The 16,341-nt window shown below is 50.6% G+C and overlaps 6 protein-coding genes across 6 annotated transcripts; 3 read left to right on the top strand and 3 right to left on the bottom strand.

Moving 5' to 3' along the window:
• Positions 1-447: 447 nt before the first annotated feature.
• BCR38DRAFT_434183 (ribose-phosphate pyrophosphokinase 3) lies at positions 448-2,171 on the bottom strand. The gene is made up of 2 exons (XM_040860295.1): positions 1,735-2,171; positions 448-1,602 (listed from the first exon to the last, which is right to left on the bottom strand). Exons 1-2 carry the CDS (start codon positions 1,809-1,811, stop codon positions 711-713), a joined length of 969 nt encoding a protein of 322 aa, XP_040715569.1. The 5' UTR covers positions 1,812-2,171; the 3' UTR covers positions 448-710.
• Positions 2,172-2,622: 451 nt separating this feature from the next.
• Positions 2,623-4,291, bottom strand: BCR38DRAFT_434179 (40S ribosomal protein S6-B). The gene is made up of 4 exons (XM_040860294.1): positions 4,112-4,291; positions 3,574-3,936; positions 3,246-3,413; positions 2,623-3,189 (listed from the first exon to the last, which is right to left on the bottom strand). Exons 1-4 carry the CDS (start codon positions 4,202-4,204, stop codon positions 3,094-3,096), a joined length of 720 nt encoding a protein of 239 aa, XP_040715568.1. The 5' UTR covers positions 4,205-4,291; the 3' UTR covers positions 2,623-3,093.
• Positions 4,292-4,540: 249 nt separating this feature from the next.
• BCR38DRAFT_343110 (Ctf8-domain-containing protein) lies at positions 4,541-5,029 on the top strand (the record flags this gene model as incomplete). The annotated part of the gene is made up of 1 exon (XM_040856001.1): positions 4,541-5,029. The coding sequence occupies one exon, from the start codon at positions 4,541-4,543 to the stop codon at positions 5,027-5,029; it is 489 nt and encodes a 162-aa protein (XP_040715567.1).
• A 1,145-nt stretch (positions 5,030-6,174) lies between these two features.
• On the top strand, positions 6,175-7,569 carry BCR38DRAFT_434175 (uncharacterized protein). The gene has a single exon (XM_040860293.1). It carries the CDS (start codon positions 6,288-6,290, stop codon positions 7,230-7,232), a length of 945 nt encoding a protein of 314 aa, XP_040715566.1. The 5' UTR covers positions 6,175-6,287; the 3' UTR covers positions 7,233-7,569.
• Positions 7,570-9,647: 2,078 nt separating this feature from the next.
• Positions 9,648-13,921, bottom strand: BCR38DRAFT_524259 (Sodium/calcium exchanger protein-domain-containing protein). Its single transcript, XM_040865288.1, has 3 exons — positions 13,348-13,921; positions 10,431-13,252; positions 9,648-10,355 (listed from the first exon to the last, which is right to left on the bottom strand). Exons 1-3 carry the CDS (start codon positions 13,481-13,483, stop codon positions 9,927-9,929), a joined length of 3,387 nt encoding a protein of 1,128 aa, XP_040715565.1. The 5' UTR covers positions 13,484-13,921; the 3' UTR covers positions 9,648-9,926.
• Positions 13,922-14,453: 532 nt separating this feature from the next.
• On the top strand, positions 14,454-16,246 carry BCR38DRAFT_369574 (26S protease regulatory subunit 8). Its single transcript, XM_040857267.1, has 2 exons — positions 14,454-14,883; positions 14,947-16,246. The coding sequence occupies exons 1-2, from the start codon at positions 14,649-14,651 to the stop codon at positions 15,879-15,881; spliced, it is 1,170 nt and encodes a 389-aa protein (XP_040715564.1). The 5' UTR covers positions 14,454-14,648; the 3' UTR covers positions 15,882-16,246.
• The last annotated feature ends 95 nt before the right edge of the window (positions 16,247-16,341 follow it).

The raw sequence follows: 16,341 nt of genomic DNA, 5'->3' as shown, positions 1-16,341 counted from the left end.
TAGGTGAATGCTGTACGTTGAATTGGGCTTGCTCTCGGACAAGTAATCAACCCTCTCCGTTGATTGACATATTCTGGATAGCATGTAAATCTTGGTGTGTTGTCAGCAGGAGCATGATGCCCAGCGTTGTCAGGAAGAGACTTGGAAGCTTACTATCAGCATTTCTAGCAAGGCAGTAGTGGATTTAATGATTTGGAACTTATCAGTATATTGCAACCAGGACTGTCCTGGAGTGCATGGTTACTTTCTCCATCTGCTTTTGAATCTAGCATCCCAATTGGTTGTTTACTTGCAGCGATTGCCGCTGCTAGACTTCGCTCTTTGCTTGGTATCCTGGATGAAGGTGGCTGGCTGATGAGCCAAGGAGAGCGCAATAACTACTCTTGATATGACCGTGACAGCCAGACGACTCTAACCAAAAAGGGGCAAAAAGACGGCAAGTAATCCTGATGGGTATACTGTTCATTGTGACATGCCTATCTTCCAAATTGCACAAACCGTCCGATCATGGGAAAGCCCGGAGGATAACAGCTGTCCTTTTTCCAATCAATCAAATAATCAAAATGGATAAGACCATTTATTCCAATCATGTCGATAATTTAACAGAAAACACATAGCCCTAAGTAACCCTTGAAAGCCCCCTGCCGTAATCCTTACGCCTTTTGTGTTTTTTCCTACGCTGCCCGCACCCCTTGTTCCATAACAGGATCTCACGCGGGTGCATGTGTGAACAGAAAACTAACGCTCTCCCCATTGTGCGTCCGGCGGATAGCCTCCGCTATGGTTGGGCTGATGTCGATAACCCTCAGCTTCTTGCATCGCTGTTCCTTGTCACCCAGGGGCACTGTGTTGGTGACGACAACCTCGCTCAGGCAGCTATTGTTGAGGATGTTGATGGCATCCCCGCTGAGGATGCCATGTGTGACTATGGCCACGACTTCTCTTGCGCCGTGATCCTTAACCGTTTGGGCTGCCTTGGCAAGCGTCCCGCAGGTATCGGCCATGTCATCCACAAGAATGGCCACCTTATCTGTCACGTCACCAACGAGAACCATACGACCAACGACGTTGGGGCGAGGCCGCTCTTTGTGGATGAGGGCAAAGGCACACTCGAGCCGGTCAGCAATCGAAGTGGCTCGCTTGGCACCACCAGCATCCGGACTGACAATGACAATATCTTGGGTTCCCTTATGCTCCTTGATCCACCTCAAGACGCTCGGCTCAGCATACAGGTTGTCCACGGGCACGTTGAAGAAGCCCTGGATTTGACTAGCATGCAGGTCCATCGTGATGACGTGGTTGCAGCCGGCAGTCTGCAACATGTTGGCGATCAGCTTCGCGCTGATGGGCGCACGGCTCTTGTCCTTCTTGTCCTGGCGGGCGTAGGGGAAGTTGGGGATGACGGCCGTGATGCGTCGGGCACTAGCCGTGCGGCAGGCGTGGATCATGATCAGCAGCTCCATGAGGCCATCGTTGATGTTGTTGGGTGCTGTGGATTGCAGGATGAAGACATCCTCGTCGCGAACGGATTCACCTACGGTGACGGAGGTTTCTTGGTTCGAATAGTTGAGGGACATCGTCTTTGCGATCTCGATGCCGAGCCTGGTTGCGTAGCATTGTCAGCCACAGCTCCACGGTGTATTCTTGACAAGCTGCCGCAGATTGGCACGAGCCTCTGTGAAGCTTGCCACCGTCTAGGCTACATCAGACCAGAAGAAAGGAACCATGACTTACCGGTCAGCAACACCCTTAGCCAGGCTAGGGTGGCTGTTGCCGGTGAGCAGCTTGATCTCGTTCGCCATGTCGCCCATGTTGAGCAAGAAGAGACGGATCGAAGAGCCGCTGTCGGGCGTAGGAAGACTTTTGCGTGCGCCGCTGCAGTGCAACGTCCAATCGCAACCGGGGTCGCGGCTGCGCGGGGAGGAGGCTGGAGGCTGGAGGCTGGAGGTAGAGGGGTAGTCGCGGCTCGACAAGTGTTTCGCAGGTCCAGGTCCCTTGCGCTACTGTAATGCAACTTGCTTTACGACACGTGGTTGCTAGCTCTCCATCAACGGCAACGAGGTTGAAGAAAAGAACAAAGAAAGCTACGGGGTCCCCAAAAAAAAAAAAGGTGAGAAAAAAAAGGTGACCTTTCGGCGATGGATTAAGTAAATCCAACCCTTCAATAATCGAAAACTTTGCCGAGCCGAGTCAAGTCCCGCACTTTGCGACGAACGCGCTGTGGAGAATGTGGAGCATCTTGTAAAGTGCATCCCAGCATGTGGGGTAGCACTTGGAATAAGCTCAATGGGATCACGGTAACAACGTCTTATCGCATTATCTCCAAAGGCTTGTCCTAGCCAGAAACAAGAGGACTGCATCATGTTTGCGACAAATTGAGAGGGTTGCTTGGAAGTTCAAACGCGGTGTCGATCTACCCAATCAGTGCCTCCTGGCAACAACCGCTTAGCTGAGCTTCTAGGTTACACCATATAGTACCCTGGGTACTCAGCTGGGCAGCGATGCTTAGTACTCCCATGTCGGCTCTGCATGACATGGGGCATCGCAACTTCGGGTCAGCCTTGCAAGCCTGTAAGTCATCGTGTTATGTATTGCACAGTAACCATTTCAAATCATGCAACCGCAAATACAACTTGGATTGATATGACTTCTATAATAACAGGTTCGTACTCTTCTGTGTGAGAAGCACCACTCCAGCTTGGGAACATGGTGCTTTGGAACGGTGCTCAGGTTGGAAATAGAAGAGATCCCTTCCCTCAAGTACATTTCCTAGACAATGTCCCCGTGTTGACCGGCGCAGAGCTTAGTTGTCAGCTGCGAGGTGTTTTGGTGGACTGTTGGATTCAAATACATCGGCCACGATTTGTCATGAACCAGCTTCTTGTCACGACAGAGATGGGCTCAGGAAGTTATCTTGGGAATCTTAACCGTCCTATTTTCATGCCGAGAATACACCTCGTGATCTAGATACTGCTCATTCATTCACCTGAGCTTACTAATACTAGCCACGATAGCAAATGCCGTTTGCCATGTTCATTCCCCAATGCAAGAACCAGAAGACACACCTGACCAAACGCCTGCAGGAACAGACATCTACTTGCGCATGGAGCTTGCTCTACGCTTGCGAGCATCGGCCTTCAGGACACGTGCCTCGGAGACACGCTTGGCGAGGAGCTGGGCGTACTCGTTCTGGATAGACACGTTAGTTGTTGCATTCACTGTGACTGGAAGCTGGCATAACATACTGCTTCGTCCTTGACCTTCTCGGATTGGCGGCGCTTGAGTGCGACGCGGTGGCGCTTGTGCTGGAGACGCTGGGGAGTAACCAGTCTCTGGATCTTGGGGGCCTTGGTGTAAGGCTTCTTGCCTTCACCCTTGGGCTGAACCTCTCGGCGAATGACGTACTTGCGGACCTAACCCATTGTATTAGCCAGAGGCCTTTTTTATTGGTTCCCCTCCTCATCTCAGTCTCTACCTGGTGGTGTTCATTGCGAGGATGCTTCTCTCTCATCCCGCAGCAGCAACCACTGGGCAGGCGACGACGATGTGTTGGTGTAGAAAGTGTTCTCTTACATCGTCATCCTTGCTGAGGCCGAAGAATCGGCGGATCTTAGTGGCACGCTTGGGGCCGAGGCGCTTGGGGTGGACGACGTCGGTCAGGCCGGGGAGGTCGTTATCACCCTGCTTGACGACCGCGAGAGCGAGCACAGACAAATCCATGCCGACGATGCAGCCGCGGACAGACTTTCGCTTGCGCTCACCGGTACGGCGGGGACGGTAGCAGGAGTGGCCATCGGAGAGGAGGAGTCGGACACGGGTGGGGTGCATGACACCCTGCTTCATCGGGAAACCCTGCTTGTCGTTGCCGCCAGTGATGCGGAAGATGTAGCCCTTGAACTCATCGCCGAGGTTGTCGCCGGGGACTTCAGCGCCCATCTGGTCGGAAAAATGCATGTCAGTAACGCGCCCTTCGTATTGCTCGTATTGGCCCATTGCCCTCGAGTGTCAGTGGCCCAGCGTCTCGTGTTGGCTGCTACATGATGAATCGGTGGTAGCAGGGCCTCGTAACCCATGGGCCCAAATATCAAAATCAAAGGTGAAAAAAACGTACACGCTTCTCCATGAAGTCTCGGAGCTTTCGCTCATCTTCGATCTCGATCAGCTTCTGGCTGCCATTGGCAGGGTACGAGATATTCAACTTCATCTCGGCGGTGTTGGGCTGGTCGACCTGGTGGTTAGTTGTCGAAACGGTGGATGAGGTCGAATCTCTGAGGGAGGCACGAGAGAGAATTGCAAATTTCGTGTGGCTCGCCTATTTTCCTCAGACAACTGGGAAAGGAGCTAGGGTTGCGCATGGGCCACGTCGGATCGGTGATTTGTGGGAAATACCGGTGTTTTGCCGGCTTAGTCGCCTAGAGAAGCCACTCTGCTCTTACTCATACATCGTGATTGATACCCTGTACATGAAGTATGGCAAATCTTCACAATACCTTGAAGCAGCAAATCCAGAATCCAAATTGGTTCTCTACATTTTGCTGCCATGTCTTCATCAGTCAAACTCTATCCACATAATTCCGATGGTCAAGCACCTCCCACCAGCCCGCTACCTCAACTCATCAATACCCCATCAGGTCTGGCAATTCTAGAACTTCAAGGCACCATCAATCTCCCAGCCACAGAAAGCGAAGATGGTATCAGAACGGAAGAAGTATCCGTTGGCCGCATTTTTTTCCCGGACTACAATCCAAACACGCTAGATCCGTCCAACACCACATGGATGAAGCGGGTGCACTTATACGTCGGACTGCATCAGAGGCTCACGGGAGAAGTCAAGAAGTTGCCTAAGGCACTGGCTGTGATTCGCAAACGCGGAAAAACAGAGGATGGGGATGAGGAAATGACAGATGCAACTGCCGGAATCAAGACCGAGGAGCTGGAGGTTGTCGAGATTGTCAAGTACAAGCTGGCCTTCTCCAACCGACCTGAGCCTGTGGGAGCTACCATGGGAACTGCCGTGGGAATTACATGAGCTACTGGCTTTTCGCTTTGAAGGGGGAATTCATTGGGATTAGACATCCCAAATACAGGAGCAGCACTGTCTATGGTTCCTTGACTGACGACGTGGATCGTTGGCTTCGACATTTCGGGTTACCCCAGTCAGGGACGCATGTGGCTAGAACTTGCAGATGCCCGTTCCTGCAAGCATGACATACTGACAAATGCGACTTTGGGGATAGTTTCTGACAGTCTCTTCAGGGATATTGCAAGTTTGGACGATACCCACAGGAAGCATGCTCATATTCTTGGATCAGAACTCACCAGTCCACTCTTAGGTTGTACTGTAGCGGTGCCAGTCGAAGCCCTGGCTATTCCACCGGCCGTCATCACGCAGAATTTCATGCCGCTATTCATTGCGGCCAGAATCGGTTTACTTCATGAAGACGTCTTCCCTGGTGTTCACGGAGATCGCAAGAGATCATTCAATAGCGCAATGAGACATTATCTCTTCATGAGAAGCCAGCAAAGTAAGCTTGGCGAGGGTAAGTACCCATGCCGCTACTCATCAAGTAATATCAACCTTGAGTCCATGGCCTCGGGCATATCGCCATTGCACGAGTCGTGCTATACTATTCTCAACATCACTGGTCGTGGAAGCGGATATCTTTACTCCAGAGAATGGTGTTCGACGCGTTTCTAGTTGGCAGAACTTGGAGCTAGCTGTACTCCGAATAAGTTGGACCACAAAGCCTATTACTTGCATGTAGTGCATATAATATCATAACTACTTCCATTGCACGAGAAAAGCGCACTGGCTTCAATGATGTTCTAGACTCTTATGCTCTCGGCTAGTTCGCTACAAGCCATCATATTCGCATGGCATTCATGCTCTGCTGAACTTATCGGCCTGTTGGGAATCGGTGCAGACGGCCAGCCAAAGTGCGATTCGGGTTACAATGTTGACACTATTAAATCAAACGAAATCTTGATATGAAGGCAAGGAAGAACATAATACACGTTCGTTCATGATGACTCATGATTCGGGAAGAACATATTCGTCGTGAAGCATGGCCAGACGTGTGAAGCTAAAGCTAGACCAACGATGCCAGAAGTTGTATGATACAAGTCGGGGTTGGCGGGGTGGGGCCTGCTTCAACATCTCACCTCTCCGCTTCTGTATCGTACATCATCTTGTCCTCGTTCAGTCCCGGACATTGACCAAGCCAAAAGTTAATCAGGGTTCTGAGCCAACCTCAACGACCGATGGGGTTATATCTGCATATTCCGTGATGCCTTCCTCCATTGAAACAGACACGATGGCCCGTCAGCTCCTCTCGTTCTTCACGCGGGCGCTGAAGTCGTTCCAGCAGTCTAACGCTACCTTCCGTGTGCTATGCTCCATTTCCTCAGAGCCTCGCCAGAATGAGCATGTATCACTACCGCCGAGGCAGGCTCCCCAGTTTCTCCTGATCCTGGACTCATCTTTCAACCCTCCCACACTTGCGCACCAACGCATGGCATTATCAGCGCTAAGCGAGGACAAATACGCACACACCTCCCGGGTCCTGCTGCTGCTCGCCATCAACAACGCAGACAAAGCGCCGAAGCCGGCAGCATTCCCACAGCGTCTGGCTATGATGCATATTTTCGCCTCGGACTTACTGAAGTGCTCGAGGAAAACAATGTCTGCAACAGAAACCGAGACCTGTGTGGTGGACATAGCCATAACGACGGAGCCGTATTTCCACTCCAAGAGCAATGCGATATCGGGCTGTGACTTCTACAAGGGAACCGATGGAACCAGCGCAGAGGCAGCGCCGTCGAGCCAAGGTATGGAGCAGGTCTACCTCGTGGGCTTCGATACATTGATCCGTATCTTCAGCCCGAAATACTACCCAGATGATTCCATGAAACAGGCGCTGGATCCCTTCTTCTCGCATTCGCAGCTGCGGGTCACCATGCGGCCTGATGCAGATTGGGGCGATGCCAAGGAGCAGGTTGCGCAGTTGGAGAATCTTCGTGCGGGCAAGTTGGAAGAATCGGGCGGGAGGAAGGAGTGGGCTGATCAGGTGGAGATGGTTGAGGGGAGGCAGGAAGGCGATGTGGTTGTTAGCAGTACCAAGGTCAGAGGTGCTGTGCAAAAGGAGGACTGGGAAAGCTTGAAGAAGCTTGTTAGTGAGGACTTGTCGGAATGGGTGAGACGGGCAGGGCTATACAAGGAGGAGACTACCTGAGCCGGTACAAAACTTAACAAAGAACAGCGTAAGGAAGTGTTGGGCATAAGACGCAGGACAGTGATTTGCAAGCATCTGGGTATGGGTGGTTAGGACACAGAAAAGTCTAGACTTGGAACCAGTGGCAGAATACCCGCCTTCAAGGGCTTCGTTGGTCTACACGAGCACGCGGAGAATGAACAGTAGCAGCATCACGTTGCAAAGGATAGGCACGTGGACAAGATGCCAATGGAAGCAGCTCAGGGATTGATCCTTATCGACAAGGTCTATGAAATTGTAGAAACATCTTATCAGGTACCCATAGCTCGCAAGCATGTTTTCTCTATGAAATTGTAGACATCTCTTATTAGGTACAAACATTACCGAGCACGTTATGAACTTCACAATATACACCATTATAACATCGCTCAGATCGGAGACAGACCATAGCTCAAACAGCAAAGCAGCAACTTCAACGTCCAAAACAAAGGGCGAAGCTATATTACAACATGCCAGGAAGGGCTGGGAAGACCAATTGTCCCGACAGTCCTTCTCGTGGTAAAATTTTCTTCCTCACCACCAGAGACAAGCTCTAGTGTGCAACGAAAAAGAGAAAAGAGTAATACGCCTGTCAGACGTCCACCACCACCCACCCCGGCAAAGTACCACAAAGGTAAGCTAAGCGAATCGGGGTTGAGATCAACAACACCCTCTATACAGCCAATGCATAAAGCGTCGACCGCTACGCTTTCGCGCAGGACGAGAGTAACTCCCTCCTTAATAAAGGAAGGAAGCCATTAATATCTTCACTCTAGGACGGCGGGGATTTTCATTCATCAACCAGGGTAGGTTCTGCAGCTAAATTGGAAAATTTAGAGCGGGATTTTCTCCTAAAGAAAAGATTCTCTGAAGTAAAATCGCATAAAGAAGAAAAGAGAAGTCAAGTGAAGCCGGGAATGAGAGAAGCTGTTTAAATACTTGAGAATTGCCTAAAGGCGGTGTGGCTGGTTTGCAGCTCAAATTCTCATGTAGTGTGGGGTAAGGAAATAGATTTGAGGTACGTAGATACTTGGTGGGCTTCGCTCCTAAGCTTAGTGACCCAGCTTTTTAAGGTGGGGATCAGTGAAGGAGAGATGGATATATAAGGGACAGAACTCCCAGGCATTTCATAGATAGACAGTCTCTACTTCAGTGATCAATCTAAGCATCAATCTAACCCATTGGTGAGGCGAACTGCCTTAACGACTCTATTCCCGATTACCCTACTTGAATACTTCAGTTACCCAAAGCACTCTACTCCATACGTCAAACCCCGATATTATTGCTTGAGGACTCCGCAGCAGGACTTACTTACTAGCACAAACCCTTACAGACTCTTTAGTGGTTTACGCAGCTAGACTATTGGAGGTTTCGTTACACTAGCTTGAAAACCTTAATACATAACTTTAGCATAGCGAGTCTGTTAGGTTCGAGCTTTACCTCTTTTGCGTACTCAATCGACAACTTCAACAGCGTAAGACTTATATATAAGATACTGTAGTTATTTTATACGACTTGGACTCCGCCTACCTGTACTTTCCTTCTTTACCTTCGTATGTAGCCGGAATGCTAGTGTCGATGCGATACCTACTATGTTTTATTACTGTTAAGTTAAATTACTCGAAGTTAGTCACCCCTGTTTTGTGGGAAGTTGTGGCCTCAGTGTGGAGCGGTACGAGGTAGCGCGTTGTAGTATTTACGGACCCTTCGGGCCAACTTGGGATTGGTCCTTCACGCACCTTCGTAGTACTTGGATTCCGACATTTCTAATTCTAACATGCGAGCTTCTAATCAATTTGTACAGCACATTCTCCGAATTTGGTGTGAATTGGTGAAGGTCGGAGATATCGGTCAAAAATAACAGATAAGCCTTTTACTAGTTATATGAAAACAAGGAAAAAGTAATATGATTTCCAATAGTTAAGGAATTCTTGTAATATACTTCGTATTACAATCGAACTTCAGCCCATATTATTATTATCTCTGAAAATTAACAAATTGGTGTAAAGCCTTCTAATAAAAAGTTGATCTGTACCATAGTTGTCAAGCTATCTCGAAGACAAGTCGCGAGGTTAACGCCCTGGCCTATCAAGTACATATGAACTTGGTCAGGTTTGGGTTCCAAGGTTCTTGTTCTGTGTAGTTGGACTATCTATTTCCAAATTACTCACATAGCAAGACGGTGATGCAGACATGGATGGGTTGACATATTGGACGTATCAATTTTACATTGTCATTAGTCACTATGAGGTCAGAGTGCGGTGCAGCTAGGTAGTTGAGGAAACATGCGCACAGTACCACCGCATTCTGGGGTTTCTGTCAGAATCCTGTTGTGCTTGGCATTCGGGTAACCAGTATTCAAGAAACGTAAGCATAGTATTAAAGCCAAATTGGAGGCCATCACAAAGACGCAGAAATTCAGCGAGAGAACGATCGCATTATCCCTGTACCACTTGACAGTAACTCCTTGGAAACCTTAACGATCTAACAACCACGCAAAAGAGGTATTCTAATTAGCAGCCACCGAAAACACTGACCGAACAACCTGACCTGTGCTCCAATGTGATGCTCCATCCGGGCCTAACAATACAAAGTGTGTTTCATAAGTATACCACAAAGGCTGCTCTTCAATGAGTGGATTGCTGTGCAAGGAGCTCTCAAAAACACAAACGCCCATTAATACGCCCTCCCCTTATTGCTACGGCCAATCGTCTTGTAGCTCGTCCATCCGCTCGTAGCGTCAAATGTGTCGAACCTGTTCATTCCCATCTGGACATCCGTCATGCTGGAGAAGTAGAACCCAATCACCACAACCATATAGGTCAACAGGAGAATGCTGCCCTTGAAGTAGTTGCTCTTGCCCTCGCCATACATGTAGCTGAGCAAGAACACGCACAGGATAACAGTGACCATATCCCATTGCGGGAATAGGAGACTGAAGGTGTATCGCCCAATATCTGGGATATCTGGCAACGGTATGATTGGGACCACGGCGGAGAAGAGTACCAGGGCCGGGATCTGGAGCAGGCAAACCTGAAGCGCGTATGCCGAACCAATTTCCATAGACAAGGCAATGTTTCCATTCATAGCGAAGGAAATGGCGTTCTGAGGTAATATATACGTGGTTAGTAAATGATTGGGCCAATGAAGGGAGAGAAGGGGGGGACCGTAATAGCTTACCAGGAACTCCGTGGTGTTGGGAACCAGGGCAAAAAGGGTGATACCCAGGAACTTCTCGTCGATGGCAAAGTTTTTCAATACTACGTCGACAGTGTCAACTAGGATTTCTGCAACAATAGCATAAAGAACAGTGGCTGCCATCAAGATGACGGCACTCTTCATTCGGCTCCAATTCGGTGCGTCGTGGCCACCATGGGCCTGAGCTTGCTCTCCAACATCTTCCATGTCAGGAAATGTGCTCGTGCGAAGAGGTGTCGGGCGGGGTTGAGAAGTGCTGGCGTGGGTCGACCCATGAATCGAGATATGGCGTGGAACGCGGGCGTCGCGGGCAGCGATGGCAGCTGCGGTAGCGGCAAGTTCAGTGACTCCGCGGATGAGATTGTTATTCTCTGCCTCAGAAAGACCGGCAACATGGACATTAGAGCGAACACTCTCGGCGCTACCACTAGTCTTGGGAGGTACCAGGTGTGCAGTTTGGGAAGTGCCATTCGGAGGCACTATACTAGATGGTTGCCGCGAGTGGTGTCTACTCTCATCTCCAGATAACCCAACATGCCTCAGAGAGGCCCCGAGAATACGCTTGTATAATTTGCTGTCTCGGATATCCGCTCCGCTTGCATCTGTCAGGTTGCGCTGGTCGCTCGCGGATAAGCGGGCCATGTGCTGCTGTTGTTCCTCGTGCTTCTTCTCGTCGACTTCAGTGTTCCAGATAACAGCTGCATGAGTTCGAAGGGTGAACCAGAGTCCAATGACGTAGGACAAGAACAGGAAAAACGCGGCGGCATAGCAATATGGTCGTACGGCCTCGATATAGAAGCGATCGTCAAGCTGCGGTGCCTGAGAGAAGTAGCAGCGTCGACAGTCACGTTCCGCATTTCCGTGTGGGTCCATTGCAAGGTCGGTGCAGCTGAGGCAGTTGAGCTCGTGCGTGCCATAAATCTGGTAGAAAAGCGTAGGACCAAAGGCAGCCACGACGGCAAATAGCAGCATCGTCGATGTTACGCCGGCAGATCTGGCATTGAATCGCTGGGTTTTGCGCTTGATAGCTCCAAAGCACATGGAGAGACCAGGGAGGAAGAGCACACCAGCAAAGATGCTACCGATGATACTTCCCTCAACGAGTGGCCCCTTGCCTTGTCTGAGCGCGACACAGTACAGGAATACCTCAACAATAGTCGAAAAGAAAGCGTTGATGGCTGCACCTAACCCCATCGATGACTGGGCTGAGATAGATGCGACGGCTTGACCAATAAAGTAAGCGAGCGGGATGATGGAGAACAAGCCGGCCACGAACAGGAATCCAGGAGATGTCAAGAAATTGTCCAGATGCAACACACCATCCAGCACGAGCCAATCAAGGATGACAAACAGGACAACGGCCATGAGGTTGATCAGGAAGATGTTGGTGCCGTCGATTGTGTATTTCCAGTATTTGGAACCCACAGCTCTGTATGTGCAAAGTAGGATGGATGAATGACGCCCATCGGCGATTCGGGCCTGGTTGATGTCCGACTCGAAAGACAATGCCAAAGGATGTCTGCGCAAGTGATCAAAAAGGAGCATCGTTACTTTACCCATTGGAATCCAAAAGACCAAGAACCAGCATATGCCAGATACGATGATGAGGGATGGAGTGAGCAGCCCATAGAAGGCGAAGAAGAAAATGACTCTCCCAATGTTCCACTGGCCTCGACCGAAAAGACGCCTCTTTAGTCGGGGATGCTCATCCGGATGGGGGTGATGTGAACCTCGCCCCAAGAGACTGTCGGTCTCGCTCGGTTCTGAATCAATACTTCTTCTCGAACGACCAACTATCGAGCGGCTGCGCTCTGAAGGACCGAAGAAGAGTCGACCATACTCGAGGTCTCCACTCTGCCACTGCTCATATTCGCTGATGCTCCGTCCCTCGCCCTGATCTTCGTCCAGATAGTCCTCGTCTTGCTCCAGTCGAACGAATTTGCCGAAGGGATAAAAGAGATACCCAGCCAAACCCCACAAGACGCGGCCATATGCTCTCCCACTAGGAGCTGCGGCGAATATGAAGCAGGTTATAGCACCGAGAGCTGCAATCAGTGCCATCCACCAACCGAACACTAGCGTCCAGACGACATTGAAGCTGAGCAACCAGCTGCTAACACGGCCGCCAGGGGTTGAATGAATGTCCCCTTCTGCTGTCTTCTGCACAGACCGGTCTTTCTTGTACAAGGCGGGCTTCCAAAGCCTGATGCCAAAGGGATGCGTCTCGTTAATGGCTTGTTGGCGGTCTTTGAGGGTGAAGCTCTCAGCATCACTGACGTCGTCGTCCTCCTCATCGTCGTCCTCATTGCTGGGCATTGCCTCATCAGGTGTGGGCTCTTCCTCCGCTTCATCCTGTGTTTCGCCGCCCTGCTCGTCATTCTCCAAGCGCTCATCAACTCCGGCTTCTTCAGCAGTATCACTTCGACTCGACTGAACACGGGATAGGACAGGGGCGGCCATGGTGCGCCGCCGGAGTGTCGATGGTTGCCGACTAGAGTCTGAGCTGTATTGTGGTCGTGGCGATGCAAAGCTGTGTTGCCTCTCGCCAGTGGTCTCCTCCTCTGCTACCTCATCGACCGCATCGTCTGCAGAGAAGACTGCCCCGCGATGGGGCGCCTGCGCGTTGGAGGAGGCGCGACGCGTCATGGGGGGTTTCCGGGGACGGGCTCTGCCACGATCAGGGCCCAACATGGGGGAACGAAGAGGTTGGCTGCCGCCTGTCCGCGGATAAGCACGATCATGTACGGAGGTTGAGTCGGTTATGCAGCTGGTGCTGCCAGCAGGAGGAGGTGTTTGCAAAGTGCCTGTGTTGAGTTACGGTTAGCTCAGACATAGAGAGTCCATGGTGACATCAGCCAACAGGAATGAACGGTTGGGATTGAGTTTAAGCTGTACGCACCATAGGATGTATCGGGTCTTCGCCTCACGGTATCAGTAGATTGGTAACTTTCCGACAGCAAGCTATCACTTTGTCGTCGAGTATCCGTGGGAGAATGCGGGCTGGACTCGCCCGACTCTTGAGAAGGCGGGTCCATAGCTCTGGTTGCGTGATGGCAGTGAGCAGCTTGAAGGTTAGTTCTCCAGCCAGCTTGGTAAGTTGAGGCAGGGGGTTCAGCCTGTGTTTCTCGAGCAACAACAGGCGTTGTTGTCCAGAGGAAAAAAAGGGACGCTTGCGAAGTAACACAGGAGCTGCCGACCCTGTCGCATAGAAATGGAATGCGTCGCGACGATGGATACAATAGCCGATCTCGAGGCGGAGTCTCGATAAACAAGTAAGGATATCTAGGTCGGGAATGTTGGAAAGGGCGATCGGAGCTCCCCTGGTTACAACATGAAAGAACAGTAGGATGTAACTTGAGACTTTGCGACCCTTCCTGGTCAGACCTCACGCATCACGAACAACACAGGCCAAATGTTGCACTGAATAAGGTCGTGAGGGATCCTTGTGACTGCTCCTCATGATTATTTACGCGGGCATGGCACTGGCTATGACAATCCCTCCAGTTCACCGCGATCCACTACATAGCGTACACCCTTGCCTCTCTATTACGCACTGGTCGGCTGCTCCTTCCCTGAAGCGGCTTGGTGCTGATGCTAACCCCGGCACGCAACCCTCAAGCATAAACCGGGGCAGCCGCGACTGGCGAGCCCAGCCTTGGCAAAAGGTCATCGAAAGGTAGATAGGTAGCCACTGGTCAACTGGTAGGAGTAGCTGCAAAGGAGTAGCTGCAACAATGAAGAGGTCTAGAGGCAACTACAAAATTTGCATACATAAATTTTAATCAAACTTCAAGTCCCTGACAAACAAGAAGGTTTTGTGGACTGCGCGATTCCTCAAGGTACCCTAGCGTTATCTACCGGTAGAAGTAGGTCACGAAGGATCCCAGACGCCGTTGACATGAGACTGAGGTTCAATCTCGGAATTTAGAAGGGCCGTGATATAGATATTGCGAGGCTGCAAGTGTGGACGTGTTGCTCAACTGCCTAGCGGCTCATCCTTGCTGGTTCCGTTGCCCTGTTCATCAGCCTCAACGCTACCTCAAATCAATTGATTGCAGCATCGACTTATCACTTTTCGATACTGACCTCAACGCCTCGATCTCAACAATTTCCCTTAGTCGAGCCCAAACTTCCCTCCTAACCACTCCCCACAGGAACAGAAACCAAGACTCTCCGGAGCACCCGTCGCCAGCAGCAGCCATGGCGCTCGACAATTACTATGCCAACAAGATCGAGGCGATGAAGCTGGAGATCCTCAAAGGTCAGGCTGTCCTCCGCCGTCTCGAAGCCCAACGAAATGACTACAACTCGAGGGTACGGTTATTGCGGGAAGAACTAGGCTTGCTACAGCAGCCCGGTTCATACGTTGGGGAGGTCGTCAAGGTCATGGGCACCAAAAAGGTGCTTGTCAAGGTGCATCCAGAAGGCAAATACGGTATGGAAGAATAGCATTCCAGTTTCACTGTTAGAACATGTATACTGATGCATCAACCTATAGTCGTGGATGTATCTGATGCCGTCGACATTGCGAAGCTCACAGTCGGAAAGCGCGTAACGCTCCTCTCCGATTCCTACAAGCTGGAGAAGATCCTCCCATCTTCTGTCGATCCCCTAGTGTCTCTCATGATGGTAGAGAAGGTGCCTGACAGCACATATGACATGATCGGTGGTCTGGACCAGCAGATCAAGGAAATCAAGGAAGTCATCGAGCTCGGCCTGAAACATCCCGAACTCTTCGAATCCCTTGGTATTGCGCAACCCAAGGGCGTACTGCTTTACGGTCCCCCGGGTACAGGCAAGACACTATTGGCACGAGCTGTCGCTCATCACACAGATTGCAAGTTTATCAGAGTGTCGGGTTCGGAGCTGGTGCAGAAGTATATCGGTGAAGGATCTCGAATGGTGCGAGAGCTCTTCGTCATGGCGCGTGAGCACGCGCCGTCCATTATCTTCATGGACGAAATCGACTCTATCGGTTCATCGCGTGTGGAAGGATCGTCCGGTGGCGACTCGGAAGTGCAGCGTACCATGTTGGAACTACTAAACCAACTCGACGGTTTCGAGCCCACCAAGAACATCAAAGTCATCATGGCCACGAATCGTCTCGACATTCTAGACCCGGCTCTTCTACGACCCGGCCGTATTGACCGGAAGATCGAATTCCCACCACCAAGCGTCGAGGCCCGTGCCGACATTCTGCGCATTCACAGCCGAAAGATGAACCTGACGCGTGGCATTAACCTGACTAAGATCGCTGAGAAGATGAATGGTTGCTCTGGTGCCGAGCTGAAGGGTGTGTGTACAGAGGCGGGTATGTACGCGCTGAGGGAGAGACGTGTGCACGTTACACAGGAGGACTTCGAACTGGCAACGGCTAAGATCTTGAACAAGCACGACGACAAGGAGGTGTCGCTGCAGAAGTTCTGGAAGTAATCTATCAACTACACTTTGGGGTTGTTGATGAGCCAACTCTGGATTTTTGCTGGGAAAATATTCCCAGGCTTCAACGCGGAAGGGGGTCAGCACGGTTTACTACCAGACCCAATGTAAACAGTGTATAATAATTTAGACATAAGGAGAGCGGGGCCATCATGGAATGATACGACTTGATCCTGCATCACCAGCCATTTACTGAAGACAATGGTGCATGCCCTGGGATTAAGTGTATAGTTGATGTACAATTGCTCAAGTAACCTTAAGGCCCAGAAGACAAGAAGCCGGGAGCAGAGGCATAGATAGCTCTTTACATCTAGAAGAGAGGCGAAGAAATACCTTTCCAAACACTTAACAAGAGACACCAAATAGGAATGCTTAATACTAGCCTCGGCTAGTGTGTAGTCTATATTTAAGTATCTAGATGATCACAAAGGTATACTAGAGGCTATTCCCCTTC

This window comes from Pseudomassariella vexata (genome assembly GCF_002105095.1).
Source record: "Pseudomassariella vexata strain CBS 129021 chromosome Unknown BCR38scaffold_7, whole genome shotgun sequence".
Taxonomy (NCBI): domain Eukaryota; kingdom Fungi; phylum Ascomycota; class Sordariomycetes; order Amphisphaeriales; family Pseudomassariaceae; genus Pseudomassariella; species Pseudomassariella vexata.
This window is presented reverse-complemented; position numbering and strand designations above follow the sequence as displayed.

Excerpts from the sequence above, each read along its gene's own strand:
- BCR38DRAFT_434183 (XM_040860295.1), bottom strand. The coding sequence starts at position 1,811 with ATGGGCGACATGGCGAACGAGATCAAGCTGCTCACCGGCAACAGCCAC. Across the intron at positions 1,603-1,734 it reads GCTAAGGGTGTTGCTGACCG|GCTCGGCATCGAGATCGCAA; the intron begins GTAAGTCATGGT and ends CTACGCAACCAG.
- BCR38DRAFT_434179 (XM_040860294.1), bottom strand. The coding sequence starts at position 4,204 with ATGAAGTTGAATATCTCGTACCCTGCCAATGGCAGCCAGAAGCTGATC. Across the intron at positions 3,414-3,573 it reads GCCTCAGCAAGGATGACGAT|GTCCGCAAGTACGTCATTCG; the intron begins GTAAGAGAACAC and ends ACAATGGGTTAG. Across the intron at positions 3,190-3,245 it reads AGAAGGTCAAGGACGAAGCA|AACGAGTACGCCCAGCTCCT; the intron begins GTATGTTATGCC and ends GTGTCTATCCAG.
- BCR38DRAFT_434175 (XM_040860293.1), top strand. The coding sequence starts at position 6,288 with ATGCCTTCCTCCATTGAAACAGACACGATGGCCCGTCAGCTCCTCTCG.
- BCR38DRAFT_524259 (XM_040865288.1), bottom strand. The coding sequence starts at position 13,483 with ATGGACCCGCCTTCTCAAGAGTCGGGCGAGTCCAGCCCGCATTCTCCC. Across the intron at positions 13,253-13,347 it reads AAGACCCGATACATCCTATG|GCACTTTGCAAACACCTCCT; the intron begins GTGCGTACAGCT and ends AACTCAACACAG. Across the intron at positions 10,356-10,430 it reads CCAACACCACGGAGTTCCTG|AACGCCATTTCCTTCGCTAT; the intron begins GTAAGCTATTAC and ends ATATTACCTCAG.
- BCR38DRAFT_369574 (XM_040857267.1), top strand. The coding sequence starts at position 14,649 with ATGGCGCTCGACAATTACTATGCCAACAAGATCGAGGCGATGAAGCTG. Across the intron at positions 14,884-14,946 it reads GCATCCAGAAGGCAAATACG|TCGTGGATGTATCTGATGCC; the intron begins GTATGGAAGAAT and ends ATCAACCTATAG.